At 56.2% G+C, this 14,765-nt stretch overlaps 5 protein-coding genes across 5 annotated transcripts; 1 reads left to right on the plus strand and 4 right to left on the minus strand.

The window, feature by feature from the left end:
- Positions 1-1,868: 1,868 nt before the first annotated feature.
- On the minus strand, positions 1,869-3,240 carry V2A60_005717 (ribose phosphate diphosphokinase subunit PRS5; the record flags this gene model as incomplete). The annotated part of the gene is made up of 2 exons (XM_083257024.1): positions 1,869-2,249; positions 2,305-3,240. The coding sequence occupies 2 exons, from the start codon at positions 3,238-3,240 to the stop codon at positions 1,869-1,871; spliced, it is 1,317 nt and encodes a 438-aa protein (XP_083113150.1).
- Positions 3,241-4,646: 1,406 nt separating this feature from the next.
- On the minus strand, positions 4,647-8,955 carry V2A60_005718 (uncharacterized protein; the record flags this gene model as incomplete). Its single annotated transcript, XM_083257025.1, has 5 exons — positions 4,647-5,669; positions 5,740-5,981; positions 6,034-6,594; positions 6,643-6,796; positions 6,850-8,955. The coding sequence occupies 5 exons, from the start codon at positions 8,953-8,955 to the stop codon at positions 4,647-4,649; spliced, it is 4,086 nt and encodes a 1,361-aa protein (XP_083113151.1).
- A 958-nt stretch (positions 8,956-9,913) lies between these two features.
- Positions 9,914-12,352, minus strand: V2A60_005719 (uncharacterized protein; the record flags this gene model as incomplete). The annotated part of the gene is made up of 3 exons (XM_083257026.1): positions 9,914-10,221; positions 10,298-10,789; positions 12,034-12,352. The coding sequence occupies 3 exons, from the start codon at positions 12,350-12,352 to the stop codon at positions 9,914-9,916; spliced, it is 1,119 nt and encodes a 372-aa protein (XP_083113152.1).
- A 711-nt stretch (positions 12,353-13,063) lies between these two features.
- V2A60_005720 (mitochondrial 54S ribosomal protein bL27m) lies at positions 13,064-13,958 on the minus strand (the record flags this gene model as incomplete). The annotated part of the gene is made up of 2 exons (XM_083257027.1): positions 13,064-13,662; positions 13,754-13,958. The coding sequence occupies 2 exons, from the start codon at positions 13,956-13,958 to the stop codon at positions 13,064-13,066; spliced, it is 804 nt and encodes a 267-aa protein (XP_083113153.1).
- A 254-nt stretch (positions 13,959-14,212) lies between these two features.
- Positions 14,213-14,657, plus strand: V2A60_005721 (uncharacterized protein; the record flags this gene model as incomplete). The annotated part of the gene is made up of 2 exons (XM_083257028.1): positions 14,213-14,381; positions 14,464-14,657. 2 exons carry the CDS (start codon positions 14,213-14,215, stop codon positions 14,655-14,657), a joined length of 363 nt encoding a protein of 120 aa, XP_083113154.1.
- Positions 14,658-14,765: the final 108 nt, after the last annotated feature.

Raw genomic sequence — 14,765 nt, forward strand, 5'->3', positions numbered from 1 at the left:
TTGAAGCTATAGCAGCTCTGTTACTCAGAGGGCAGGGAGCCGCCGAAAAAGCAAGGCAATGTTGTTTGAAGCCAGTCCGGCGCTGTCGGATATCTGGGTGTTGGCGGAGAGAAGCTCTAGGTAGTCTTACGGTGTAAGGAAATGGGGCGATCGGTGAGGGAGTACTAGAAGGGTCAAAGGTGGGTCTCGACTTTCAGCGGAGGCGGCTCGCTTTTCGGTCGGTCAGAGCTGCGGAGCTACCCAATCCCGCCAAGGGTGGTGTCATGAGACTTGCTCTCGTGATTCAAGCCAGCCCTTCATGCCGTGTCACAAAATACAAGAAAAATTTGCGTCTGAATGGCTCTCGTAGAAACCGGTGAATGAATACGCCATCTTGCTTGATATCGCCAAAGAAAATACAAAAGACACGAGCAAGAGAGCAGAGAAACGGCAAGCATCAAGACACAGAGCAGCAGCTAGTTACTGTAAGAGCTCACTACCAGGGGAAAATGACGAATTACAAAGTCTACCAGATCCATAACCTTACAAACGCACGATCACACCCTTTCAACGCCAGGGTACCGACTGGCTTCGCCGCAAATCTGGTCCAACTGAATCGGCGTCGTTTTTTCCCGGGGCCGAGCCGGTCCGCTTCAGTGCCACTTCATCGCGACTCACCACCGTTCTGGGCGTCAGCTGGGGCAAAGACGTTTCCCGCCAGCTGGCAGTCGCGTGGCCGTCTTGGACCTCGTAGTTTGATCTCGGTAGGAAGATCATTTCCATTGCGATGGCAGGATACGCTGGGTCTTGTATCAGATAAAAACCCATCGGACCAAGGTTGTTGCTACTGGTTTCTGTACCATATAATCTCTGAATTGGCTGCTTGTCTTTGCGACACATGCTCCTAACGCCGGCAGGAGCAAACTCACGTATGGTGCGAGCCCGGCGTAATAAAGCTATTTCCCAATGTCTGCTTTTTGTTATCATTTCCCTCTTGTTTTTGTCTCAGGGCCAGATAAGAATGCTTTTACAGCTTCCAGACAAGAAGTAGCCAAATAATCTACGTGATCGGAACACATTTGTCTTCTAATTAGATAATCGTGTACTCGGCCAAGATGGCCTCTCATAACGACACAGGCTCAGAGCACGACCATGATGCAATAGACTGAATAAGTACTTGTTGTTTGTTTAACGCTCTTTTTTTCTTTTTTTTTTCTTTTTTTTCGCGTTACATAGTTTCTCTGCCTGAACGGCTGTATTCCACGACCTGGGATTCGAACCACATGCTACATCGTGATGACTTCTGGTCATCTGCAAAGTATAGAGATTCTCCCCTCTACAGACCCTTTCCCTCCAAAGTCGCAAGACGCAGCACCAACAAATCGGACAGCGTGACGGTATCGAAACCCTAGCACGCCTACAGCACATACATGCCAATCCAGAGTCGCGTGGAGTCCTTTTGCTCTCTGGGAGAGGGGTGTGGGATCCGGATATGTTTTTTTTTACGATTCTATCGCGGCGGCCCCCTGCGGAGGACTTGTATAGAAAGATCTGTTTGTAAATCTCGCAAAAAGGCAGAAAGAAAATAGAGAAAACATGTCATAGCGATGCTGCAAAAGGACCAAAAAAAGGACTCGCTTTCTCTCTCCCTTACTGCTCTCATCATTATGCCCTCTGCTGTCGCGTCCCCTTTTTTCAGTGCATCACAATCTTGACTCTGCAGGATCAAAACTGTCAAGTTTCAAACCAATTTTGCGCAAACGCGCCCCGCAGGAATGAAAGTTGTAGCATGGCTGATCGACAATGATGAAATAAAAAAGAAAAGGTAAACCTTGAGACTCCAACTGGCAGCAGAGTCAGTTGGGCGTTTACTGTGCGTTACCGGGGGCTTAGTCGTGCTGGAATAGGACGCTGATAGACTCGCCGTGGTGGACACGGCGGATGGCTTCGGCGAACACGGCGCTAATGTCCAAGACCTCGAGCTTGGGGCAGAGGCGGCAGTGCTCGGTCTGGGGCACCGAGTTGGTGACGAGAATCTTGTCAATGGCGGAGGCGTTGATGCGCGCAATGGCGTCACCGCTGAAAACACCGTGGGTCAGCAGGGCATATACCTTGACGGCACCCTCGCGCTTGAGCAGCTTGGCGGCGCGGGTGATGGTGTTGGCCGTGTCGCCGAGGTCGTCGACGAGGATGCAAATGCGGTTCGCCACGTCACCAACCAGCATCATGCTGGCGTTGCGCTGCTCGGTGAACTTGATCGGGCGGCGTTCCTAGGGTGGATGGTGAGTTTTTTGAGGGCGGCGAGCAGTAGAGGATTCAGGTTACCTTGTGGATGAGAGCAAAGTCCATGTTGAGACTGTCAGCGATGGCGGTGGCACGCTTGGCACCGCCGGCATCCGGCGAGACAACGACGGCTTCCTTATAGCCGGGAATGTGCTGGCGGATGTAGTTTTGCAGCAGAGGCTTTCCGTAGAGGTTGTCGACGGGAATGTCGAAGAAGCCCTGATATTGAGGGTCGTGGAGATCCATGGTGATGATGTGGTCGGCGCCGGCGCAGGTGAGCAGGTCGGCGACGAGGGTGCCGGCCTGGGCGACCCACTGCTTGTAGCCAGGCTTGGCGTGGAACGCAGATACGTTGCTGGGCTTCTCGTAGTCGTGCGTGGTGAAGCTGCGCTGGGAGGAGACGGAGCCCTCGGCCGTGTGGCCGCGGGCGTGAGAGGTCAAGCTGGCGGCGCTGTCGGCGCGCTTGGCGGGGGAGAAGACGTCGGCGCCGTCGGGCTTGTCCTGCGAGATGCTGTTCTTGGCGAGCTTCTCGGCAAGGCTGTTGACGCCGTTGATGAGGCCGCTGCTCTTGGGGCCGCCGGGCCGCGGCGTGGCGGGCACGCTCTCGAATGTGTAGTCTTGCTTGGCACCGTGCTCGAGGGACCGGGACAGGGGAGCGCCGGCCTTGTTGTAGGGCCAGTCGGGCTGGCGAGAGTAGGGGAAGAGGGGCACGACGGCGGTGACGCGCTTGGCGGAGCCCGTCTTGCAGGCCGAGATCATGATGCAGAGGTCAATGAGGTGATCGTTGACCTGGCCGGAGCCGGACTGGACAATGTAGACATCCTTGCCGCGGACCGAGTCCTTGATCTCGCAGCGGCTCTCACCACCCGAGAATTTGCTGAGGATTCGGTTACCGGGAGGGATGCAGAGGATGTTGCCGATGGTGTCGGTCAGTTCCGGGTGCGAATTGCCGCCGAGGAGGACAATGTTGCGGACCATGACTGTTTCGATAGCGTAATGGAACCGGTCGGCGAGTCGTGTTATCGGTCGGGTTGCGGGCGCAGCCGGGGCGGGTGTTTGGAAGACTTGATGAAGAAAACGATCAAGACGCTTTTGATCGAATCCGTTTGTCTTTTGATTTCCGATTCCAACTGGCAGAAGAACCAGAACAACAGTGCGGGGGAAGATGATGCCGCAGAGAATCCAACGATGGAGCAATTTAGCTCTGCCGAGGGACAGAAACGGTCTCTTTTTTTTTTGGAGTCGCACCGATTGCGGACCAGAAAGACCCAGACACGCGAGCACAATGACAGCAGCAAAGAGCCGGCAAAAAAAAAGCGACGAGCGAAAATGTCGACAGCTGGCAAGCGTGGTCAAGACCAGCAAGGGCGCAGCGGATGGACAAGAAGCGTAGAGACGATGGAAGGGGGGGGGCGTATTGTTAGAGCACCATCATGATGGATAAAGGAAGAAGAAAGCTGAGAGAGAAAAAAAAACGTCTGGAGAGCCGAAAAGCGGGAGCCAGAAAAAAAAATTAAAAAAAATAAAAAGCCTGAGTCAAGGTTTTGGTGGTGTGCCAGTCGCAGAGAGCAACAGAGGTATGAGGCTCCCCCCCCCCGCCCTCCCCACTCGCAGTATAACGAACTAGGTTTGTTACAGGTTCCGGGGCAAAAAAAAAGAGGGTTAAAAAAAAGAAAGAATCAAGAGGGGAAAAGAAAAAAGCCGGCCAGTTTCTCTGGTGGGGTTGAAAATGGTTACAAAAGTCGTGCTTTAGACACGACGTCATTGGCTGTCGCCGGTTGCGTGGTGCTGTTCACCGCCGATGCACGGTAAACAAATACTCTCTTGTTAGCTACACATGCCAAGAAGGTCTTGTCTGTAGCACGAGCTTGCGAGGTTCGCTTTCGGGAGTACAATCATATGTTTTCAAGGTAGAATAATGAGGTATGCATCGCCTGCGGTGTATGTGGGCACGGCATCGAGTTCTGCCACCAGTCCAGCTGAGATATAGCAAGGCCCGTCTATCAGAACAATTTAGTCCCTCCTTCTAAATTTATTGTTCATGCTGATATGCATTTTTTTCGTCTTAGTCTTTTTCCCCGTCAAGATTCTCAAGATGAATCAGTCTCAAGATGAATTGGTCTCCAGATCGTCACCGCTACAACTTACTAGTAACTGCCGGGTAGGTTATCGATACGCAGAACCCCCTCCTCTCTCAAGATTTGGCCACAAACACGAGCATAAATCATACAAACTGTGACATTTATCGTACGAATCATCTCAGCGAGACATACTATTAAGCGATCATCGTGAGCCCCAAAGGTCACATTCAAAAGCAAAAGCAACAGCGAAAGCAAAAGCAAAAGGAAAAAAATTACAACGCCACTAATGCTTCACCAGTCTCTCTACTTTCCCTTATTCTCCTTCTTTGTCCTCACCGACCAGCCCTTGCGCACTCCCCTCTTGTTCACCTCTGGAATCCGATAGCCCCTGTCACGCTCGAGACGATGCCTCTCCCAGAAATCGCTCGCTTCCTGACGCAGCGCACCGCCGGGACCGCCGCCGCCGCCGCCGCTGCCGCCGCTTGACCTGCTCCCGTCCAGCTCACCCTCCGTATCCGTCCCGTCCCCCCGGCCCCAGGACACGTACCCGATCAAGTCGTGCAGCGCGCGCAGGCACGGGTCCCAGGCAAAGACGTAGACGTACTCTTGCGCGCGCCGGTAGCCGCGGCCGAGGCGGCGGACGAGCCTGCGCACCGTCGTGCTCCAGGCCACCACCAGCGACGCCACAATCAGGAAGACGCTCGACGGCAGCGCAATCATGCCAATCGTCTTGAGCGAGAGGTTGTCGCCGCCCCCCCACTCCCGCGTGTTCATGCCGAACAGGCCCGTGAAGAAGGTCAGCGGCAGGAAGATGACGGTGAAGACGGTGAAGATCATGACGCTTCGGTTCTGCGCCCCGGCCACGTCCGCGTGCAGCCGGCTCAGGCGTACCTCGTCCACCTGCGCCTGCCGCTGCACCATCTGCAGCAGCTTGTCGTAGTCGTCGCGCGTGTCCCGCACCCGCCGTATCATCTCCTCGGCCTGCTGGATGTACTCGCCAGCCTTCTTGAGCGCCTCGCTTAGGAAGAGCCGCCCGTGCACCGTGTGCTCTCGCAGCTCGGGCCGCGCGTAGGTGGCGTGCATCGACGCAATCACCTTGCTCTGCCGCTCAAACAGGTGCACCAGCGTAATCAGCTCGTCCTCGATGTCGCGCAGCTCCAGCAGCGCCGACGTGTTGTCCCGGTTCTCGCGCTCCGCTCGGCGACCCTCTTCTTTGTGCCGTGCGCGGATGAAGCGCAGCCGGTTGTCGACTGGCTCAAAGTCAAACGTCTTGTCCCGCACACCCTCTGTGCGGAATTCCTTGAGCGAGCTCGTCAGCTTCTCAGTCTGTTCGCGTATTAGCAATGCGGTCTTAAGAAAGGAAAGAAAAGAAAATCTGCGCGGAAACGTTTCCTACCAAGACGCTGATTGCTTCTTCAAAGATGCGAAACACTTCGAGGTCCGGATGCGATGACCGATCCAATAGTACGGTCACGGCGTGCAGCACTGACAAGGCCGCCAAATCAAGTGCATTCTCACACTGTCGAGTAAAGTCGACATTGACCTCGTTGAAGATGCTGTCTCGTAGATCGGCTTGCTGGAACAGCGGGCCTTCGATAGGATCCCCCTCTCGTTTTGGGAAGAACGTAAGCACGGTTTCTAGACAAGTCAGATGGGCAGAATGTCGTTCCTCCATTTTCCGGCGACTTACGTGTATTGATAACCCACAGCCACAGCTGATCGACCATCAAGACATTACCGTTGAGGACATCGTCTTCGCTGATTTGATCCTCGCCTTGCCCCCGGAGACGTGTCAGTCTCTCCTTCCAACCTACATTACCCCCTTCGTTACCGCTGCGGTTGGACCCGTCTCGGGTACTGGATCCCTGGGCGTGCAGCTGCTGCGCATGTCCGTGCAGACCGAACCGCTCCTTGGTAAGCTTGTACAGCATCTGGTCGTCGTCGCGCGATCGCGTATCGCGGATGGACGGGTATCCATACTGATCCAGCGTGCGGCGACAATTTATGGGCGGGTCGTTGCCCAGGTACTCCCACACGACTTGCATCTCGAGCGAGTCCGTCTTGGCGATATTGTTCGGCACGGGGCGCGAACGCCCTTGATTCAGGCGCTGCAGGATCACGCTGCGGCGTCGGAGAAGACGTTTATAGGTATCAAAGTGAAGGTATGGGAAGAATAAGCAGGTATACATGCCATCGTCGCTTGAAAATGGCGGCATGGTGGGACTGACAGCCGAGGTGCTCAACGGCGACACTTGGTGGTGGTTAGTGCAATTTCCATCTCTTTGGGAGATTGACCTACAGGCTCTTGATGCCGTAAAGTAACAGCCGGGCTTTGCAAAGTATGCGTAATGCTGAGAATGTCGACCCCGTGTATGCTTTGTCGCCCAAAAGTCTGGTCCGTACAGGTGCGACAGGTTCTTTCCAGAACACACCTGGAGAGTTTGAAGGATGCTCTATCGCTCCGTTAGCCGTCTACACATGGGATGTCATTTCCTTGCTTCCATACCTTGACCCATGTCGGATTGTTGTACGGCAGATGAATCCAGGTAAACCTTTTCGCGTGAGCTTCCGGCCTGGACAGGATCCCCGCTTCGAGGCCTGCGTGCCGGTTCCCGCCACCAAACACAGACCGCACGCCAAAAATGTTTTCCGGCAGCGCGGGCGACGGCTCTATATCCTCACCCTCCTCCTCCTCCTCGTCGGCGCTCAGCATGTCGTCGCCGCCGGTGCTCCGACTCCGCACGGAGAACGGCGGGAAGTCGCGATACTTGAACCTCGACGCCCCGTCGCTGCCCAGGCTCGCGGACCGGCTCAGGGACATGCCCGGCGCGGCCGCCCTACGACCGCGCAGCGGCGGCGAAAGCCGGTCGATGACGAGATCCTGCTCAAACTGCGCCCGCAGCAGCGGGGATGCGTGCGGAACGGCCGAGGCGGCGTACCGGACCGGGGGCGACGGCGCGCAAAAGGGCGGCGACGCGATCGGGCCGATGGGTGCCGACTTTGGGGACGATGCGGGCGGAGCGCTGGGCAGGCTGCTCAGCGGGTGGATGATGGGCGACATTGGTGTCACGGCTGCCAGGGGCTCGGTGATCTTGCTGTCGATCCCGAGCGCGTCCTTGACCGTCATGACGGGGGGCACGGATATAATCGCCCTGGATGGCGACGGCGAGTGGTCGGCGCTGCCGCCCACCTGGGCGAGCGAGGTCCTGCCCCTCGTCTTCAGAAACTGCCCCTGTCCCGGCGAGCCGTCCACCTCGTTCAGCCTCTCGTTCAGGCACTCCTCGGGGCCCTTGGTGATGAAGTCCCGGAGCGGCAGCCGCGTGGACCAGGCGCGCACCGCCGTCATGCCCGTGCCGTAGACGAAGTCGTCAAAGAAGCCGTGAACCTCGACGTTGACCTTTTGCTCCAGGCTCGGCATCGACCAGCGCGCGGCGCCCTGCTCGCCGTCGCCGCCGCCGGCGATGCTGGCGTCGGCGCGCTCGACCTGCTCGGCGACCTGCCTCAGGAACAGCCTCATGGTCGGCAGGCTGTGCCGGCCAAAGGACGCCACGTTTGCGTGGTCGCTCTGCAGCGGGAAGATTCTCTCCTGGCGCATGCCCAGGATGGCCGACTTGATCGACGTCAGCGGTGCCGTAAAGTACACGCCGTCCCCGCTGCCGTCCGCGTTGCCCCCCTTTGTCCCCGTCCCGGTCCGGGCGGTGACGCCGCCCCGGCCGGCCATGGCGGTGCCGCGCCCGGACAGGCGCGAGTCGATGGTCTCGTAAAAGGTCCATATGCGCATATCGCTGGCAATCTCTTTGAAGTCCTCGTCGACGTGCGCCAGCAGGCGGCTGCCGACGCGCAGGTCGGCCGTGAGCGTCTCAGGCAGCGGCGCCGACAGCTGCAGCAGGCGCTGGATGCTCCCGGCGAGGGAGCGCATCGCGAGGTAACTCGAGCCCTGGTGCGGCGTGCCGAAGAAGGCGACGCCGTAGCACTCGTCGAGCACGTCGCGGTGCCTGGCGTCCCGGCTCGCGCGCACCAGCGCCATCTTGGCCACGAGGCCGCCGACGCCGTGGCCGAGGAGGAGCAGCGGCCGGTGCGGCCGGCCCTCGCGCGCGCGCAGCGCCCGGAGCGCTTCCAGCAGCGCCTCGGCCAGCCGGCCGAGCGTCGCGCCCTCGGCGAGCGGCGGGTGCGCGTACAGCAGAATGCGCGCCCTGTCCGCCTCGCGGCGCAGGCCCTGGCGCACCCAGGACGTCGACCTGCGCTCGCCGCCGCCCGTGTTGCCCTCGGCGTCGCGCATCGACGGCGCGCCAAAGTAGCGCCCGATGAGCCCCTCGCGGTTCCATGTGCGCAGTCGGTCGCCGCCCGGGCACGGCACCGTGACGACGTCCACCGTGGTAACGTCGTGGGTGAGGTCGCCGGCCGGGTCGAGGAGGAACCGCTCCTCGCCGCCGCTGTCGTCGTCGTCGTCGCCAGTTGGGAGCTCTGATCTCAACGTAAAATCCTCCAACTTTTCAATCTCAATGGTGTCTGGCTTCTCGCAGCTATCATTCTTGCTCGAGTCGGAATTTCGAGCCGGTGATTGTGGCTCTGGAACACCACTGGGCACACGAGCCAAGCGTTTCGGCGTCATAACTTTGGCAGAACTAGCGGGAGGATCCTGTCCAGAGACTATGCTAGGATCCTGTTTGCTTTGTGGCCTTTCAGGCTGTCCTTGCGGCCGTTTTGAGGCCATCCGAGTCTTTTGGGGTTGTATGCGTTTTATAGACGTGTAAGTGGGTGGGAAGTATGATTGTGTGTAGAAGAATAAAGACAATGGGAATTTTTTTTTTCTTTTTTCAAAACAGCCAAGCTTTCAAATGCAAAAATAAAGATCCGTACCCCGACATTTTAATCACCCCTGACGTCTTTCGGGGCTCGCTGTCGCCTCTTCCCCGAAAGTCAGCTGGTCACCCTGTCTCATGGTCTCCCCCGAAGCGCCCTAGAGTAAACCGCGGTCACGGTCGCGGCCTGCCTATATTGACAAAGGCTACCCTGCAGGGCGGTCCCGAATGCCGCAGCAAAAAAAAAAAAGATACAATAGAAGCACTTGGGCAATTTGGTACCAGACGTCATCTCGGTTTGCCCGTGACGCATCTTCTCTTTCTCTACGAACCTGTTGCACGGCTCTTCCAGAAAGGTTACAGTGTAAATGAAAATGTTGTCAGCCTGCGGCGAAAATTGCGACTAGCCTCGACGTGACTTGTCCACATGGTTGCACCCGCTCGGTGCGATGGTACTAGCTGCACACGGCGCATCGGACGGTTGTGTGCGAGTCTCTGGAAAGCCACTGATTGGCTATGTCGATTTTCTTTGGCTGGGTTCGGAAAACAGAGATCATTAAAGATAATTTAGAAGATACAAACTTTGAATCGTTGCCATTCTATGGCACCCTACCATGCATTCCGCCCTTCTCCCATGACCCAGATATGGCAGCTAGAAGCCCCGACGCAGCCCAAACGATGCGCGCGCTCAAAAGAAAACAAGAATAAGGCAGGAAAAATAAATGGAAACATAATTGACAGCAACTTGCCGAGGGTATATGCGGCGTTTCAAGTTAGGAGTGAGTAGTTTTTCACAGTCGTGCAGTGAACGGTTGCATCGACGTAGAGCTTGTTAGTCGCCACACATGTCTCGCCGGGCCGGATGATGAAGACGCTGTTCGGTCCCGTGCCAAACTTGTTCGCTCCGATCTTGATCTCGATTTTACCCGAGGCCACAGAACATGTCCGCAATTGCGATTCGTGAGCCTCCCATCTGGCCTTATCACCCGGTTTGATAGTGAGCACGTTGAAAGAAACGTCCTCTGACACCTGGACCGGCTCACGCCCATTCAGATAGGCGTTTGAGTACCCAATGTCTATCGAGAAACTGTCAGCAACATACACCACCTGAATTCTTCTTTTCTTTTTGACAAAAGAGTTTCATAAACATACTTTCTCCATGTGTCGAGTCAACCATTCGACCTGGTGCAACCTCCCAGCTCTCCATCTCAAGTTGGGGCAGTGGAGCTTGAACAGAGTTCTTAGGTCTGGTAGTCGGTTCAGGGGGAGTCGACTGCTTTGTTTTGCGCAGTGTCGTTGCAGATCGAGATCTGCGGTCAGGATCGGCGAACGAATACGCTTCCGCCAGCTCCGCCACCGTCACCCGCCGGGGGGCGTCACCAGCAGACGCACGACCACCATAGGTGCGACTCTGGCCACAGAGAAACCCATCGTCATCATATGCAGAGCTTGAGTCTTCGCTCGATTCTTGTTCCGCAGGCAAGTCGTGAGATCTACCTGCAGGGGCGCTCGGCGACGGCATCTTCAGCTCAGCTGCTCTTCCAGCATCGATGACGGCCTGTACAGCGCGAGCCGACTGCCGTTGCAACGCCAGTTCCAACTCCGCCCCACGAAGAGCATAGACGCCATAATCGTCATCGTGGTCTTCAACTCCATCAACGTTTTCGTAATAGCGGAGAATAAAATCCCCTGACCGAGTCATCCAGGGGCAGCGGGGGGGCTGCCCGCTCGCCTCGGCGGCGTAATAGCATCCTACGCAGCTTTCGACTGGAAAATGTTTCTTCATGTGTGTTTGCGAGAGCACAAACGGCACGGCAACGGATTGGAACGATAGTCTGCTACCTGTTTCATGTGCTGCAGCATCGCAAACGTCAGGCCCAAGCATTTCTATCCCAGTAATGTATGCAACAGCAAGCGCAAACATTCTTTCGCTCAGGTCTTTGTTCCTGTGGAAGCTGATCCACGACGGAGGCAACTGGCGGCGCTTCGGCAGCTCACAGAGCTCCAGAATGTATGGTATGGATAAAAATGCAGAATAGCTTTTCTGCTGTGGGAGAAAAGAGCGGACATAGGTAAAGGGATCCGGCCACGTCAGGGCAACATGCGCCGGTGTATACTGCACTTGGGCCTTTGTGACAAACGGGTCTTCCTCTTCACATCCATCCTTCACGCTGATCCGAGATACCACTATAGCCCGCCACTTGGACCCCATAACTCTGTTATAGGAACCTACTTTTGTAAATGTGCCGTCGCAGTTGTCATTGTACGCGGTGCCTTTGTGGCCAGCTGAAAAATGGCCCCCCAGCGCTCTGGCGCTATCAAATTGTTTTTGGCACGCTTTGTCCGGACAGACAAAAGGGCACTGAGAGAAAGTGTCTACTTTATAGTTGGTTGGAATAAGAGTGCCGCTTAATGTCTCTAGCCTACCCTTTGGGGCTACGCAAACATTGTGTTAGACGTAATCATCGCAATGGGTTCTAGGAAAGTATACGCTAAATACATACCGTGATAATATTCATATTCTGACCCATCAGCACGACAAGGAATAGAATCAGATAAACTGAACAAGAGCCGCTCGCTGTCTCCGACACGGCGATTTCCTCCGTCTTGAGTGTGACGACGGGCGAGGCTCGAAGTTCCGGATTGACTTGCTCGCAGGGAGGAAGAAAACGTGTCAGACGATGTCCCCAATGAATTGGAAAAGACTCGCTTTGTAGGCCGCAGCGAAGCCTCTAGCGTCGGGCTGTCTATGCTACGCTTTCTCCTGGCTACAGGAGGTGCAGGGCGGCCCATCAACCCTATTACTCCAGAACTGTGATTAGAACGTGGCTCTGTATAATTTCTAATCAGTATACGCGGCATCTCAGCAAGTCATGAACGCCACTCACCTCGAGTCGGTTCAGGGCCGGACTCGTTTGTTACTGATGAGACACCAGAACTAGAGACGGAGCTGCTGCCACTCAACGAACGACCATCGCCCCGGTTCTTGCGCTCCCACTCCTGCTGTGCGGCCAAGATGGCCGAATTGAGAGACATCAGCCTTGAGCTTAAACCACCACCTCGCGGTGGCGCCGGCACCGGGGGCGGCTGCGCATACGACGGCAGCGGTACCTGGCTGACAACCCTACGAGCAAGGGGGGCCGACGAGGCCGTCGCCGCCGTAGCTTGCCTGGCGGCCTTTGGGCCATCGGGCCGCAGCGGAAGCATGATGTCCCGGTGTGCTGAAGAGTGAAAGACGGGGCGGTCAAATCGGCCTTGACGACGTCATCCATGCACATCAGCGATTGGGGGAGGTATAGGGTTGGCTCGGTTTCGACTTTTGGGGGAGCACGCGCGCTGGCGATGCCGCTAGCCGCGCGTAGCTCAAACAGGCGAAGGCAGCAGAAGATGTCTTTGGCGCAAAGTCCCGGTCATGCGAGTTTTGAGAGAAAAAAAGAAAACGTCCCTTTGCAATCAAGAAGCGCAGTTTGCCGAATCCAGGCGTCGTGGGCGCGCATGCGATAACGTGCCGGTAAAAGGAAAAGGCGAGGAAAGCGCGACACGTGCTGCGCGGCGAAGACGAAACAGTGCTGCCAGGGTTCACGCAACTGCATGCAACACCCCGATCCACCAACTTGGACTCGGCAGGAAGCACAACTACTGGGTATCTGACTCTTCACAGTGGCCAACGCGACACGAATTCGTGCCAAGCACAATCTGTGGCTTTTTTTTTGATGTCTAACATCCTGTCCGGAGCTTTTCCAGTCTGTTTTGCGAAGTCCATGTTCTTCTCGCACAACGCCGCAGGCACAACAGGTCTGTAGTATGATTGGTTCAACATGGCAGGTGTTTTACAAAAAAAAAAAAAGGTAAAATCGTATGGTAATATACAGGATTATTCACCTCGAAAAAACTATGGCTAGTGTTACACATGACTCTTTATTTCTTGACCTTGGCCTTGGTCTTCTTGGTTGCCTTCTTGCCCACCAACTTGGCCGACTTGTACCCGTCGTCGCCCTGCTCGGCGCGCTTCGCCTCCGCCTTGCGCTGGCCCGCAATCTCCCTCTCGCGGCGCCAGCGCCTGTTGCGGAGCCACTGCTTGCGGGTGCGGAACTTTTTGAGCTTCAGGCCCGTCGTCTGCACCAGCCGGCCGATGCGCCAGTTGTCCTCGCGGTAGCTGTAGTCGTCGCGCAGCTTGAGCAGCCGGTCCGGCTCGCCGGCCTGCACGCGCGTCACCTCGAACGGGATCCCCGACGGCGAGAGCTCGGGCGCGGCGGGCGCCTCGCGGATCGGGTACGCCGTCATGTTGAGACGACGCTTGCGCTCGGCGTGCGCGGGATAGGGAAGGGTGTCGTTCTTGTCAAAGACGACGCCAATGTATTTGCGATCGGGATGGCGGGCCGGGTCGCGGTAGTACTTGACGTAGCCCGTCGCCGTAGAGTGGATGGTGTGGTCGCGGCCCATGTTGCAGTTCTCGCCGGGCCACCAGTGTGTTCCGCGCTGTTTGTAGATGATGTTGCCGGGAATGACGAATTGGTCTGTCGGGGAGGGTAAGTTTCTTCGCGTGCATGAGATCTGTGCCACCTCGAATGCCTCAATGGCATGGATTCCTGGCTTCCGTAGACGTACCTCCAGTCCGCTTTGCTCCTAGCTTCTTGGGAATGCCTCGCTTGCTTTTTTTCTTGTACGCTCCTTGCGCCTTGACCGAGGCGTATCTTTGACCCTGAACGATGGCATTGTTGAATTGCGGCTGTAATGTTAAGCCAGCCAGCCTTGACAGGGTAGAAACCGCTATCAGCGATGGTCGCTGGGCCCAGAGAAGCCGAGATGCCATTGCGCTGGAGATTGATGCCGTCGAGGAGTCTTTTATGGGGGCTCCTACGAACTGAAGCTCGACTTGACAAGGCGAGTGATCAAATTTGGTGTTGGGTCGGCTTAGTCAGGCGTCGCCCACCTTATCGATAAGCCATCCCAGAAACTGGCCAGCTAGCCCAATGACGGCATGTTCATTGTTACATGATTTTTGTCTCACAGCACTTTGCTCTCTTTACAATCCGGAAACTATCTCTTTCTGCACAAATCCTTACGATGCACTTCTTAATAACATTTCTGTCGCTATTTTCCCTGGCTAACGCCCAGTTCGGCTTCTTTGACCAAATGTTTGGCCAACAGGAGCAGGCGCATCATGGCCAGCACCACCAGCAGCAACAGAACAACCCGAGCGACGCTTCGCAATACCACGCGCGCTACGAAGGCTGTAAGTCATTATCCCATGGAATTACTATGTTTTGACCGTTCAATGTGAATTGGCGAGTACGGCTTTGCTGACTCTATGCTAGCCGTCTGCGACAAGTACCTCTGCCCCGATTCGCTAGCGTGCGTACACTTTCCACACCACTGTCCCTGTATCTGGGACCAGCACGAGGAAAAATTCGAACTTGGCGAGGGCAAGCGCATCTGTGTCTCAAGAGGTGGCTTCAAGGACGGCGAGGCGGCGCGAAAGGTGGAGCTGGCGCGCAAAGGCTTGTTGTAAAAGGCAAGTGTCGAATTGATACCATGTGTGTATATATATCTATCATTGGGGGCGCAGTTACGACAGACTATTTATCAAATTTCAATTCTCGTTGCTTCAAAGTATACA

This window comes from Cordyceps javanica, chromosome 3 (assembly GCF_051103115.1).
Source record: "Cordyceps javanica chromosome 3, complete sequence".
Classification (NCBI taxonomy): Eukaryota; Fungi; Ascomycota; class Sordariomycetes; order Hypocreales; family Cordycipitaceae; genus Cordyceps; species Cordyceps javanica.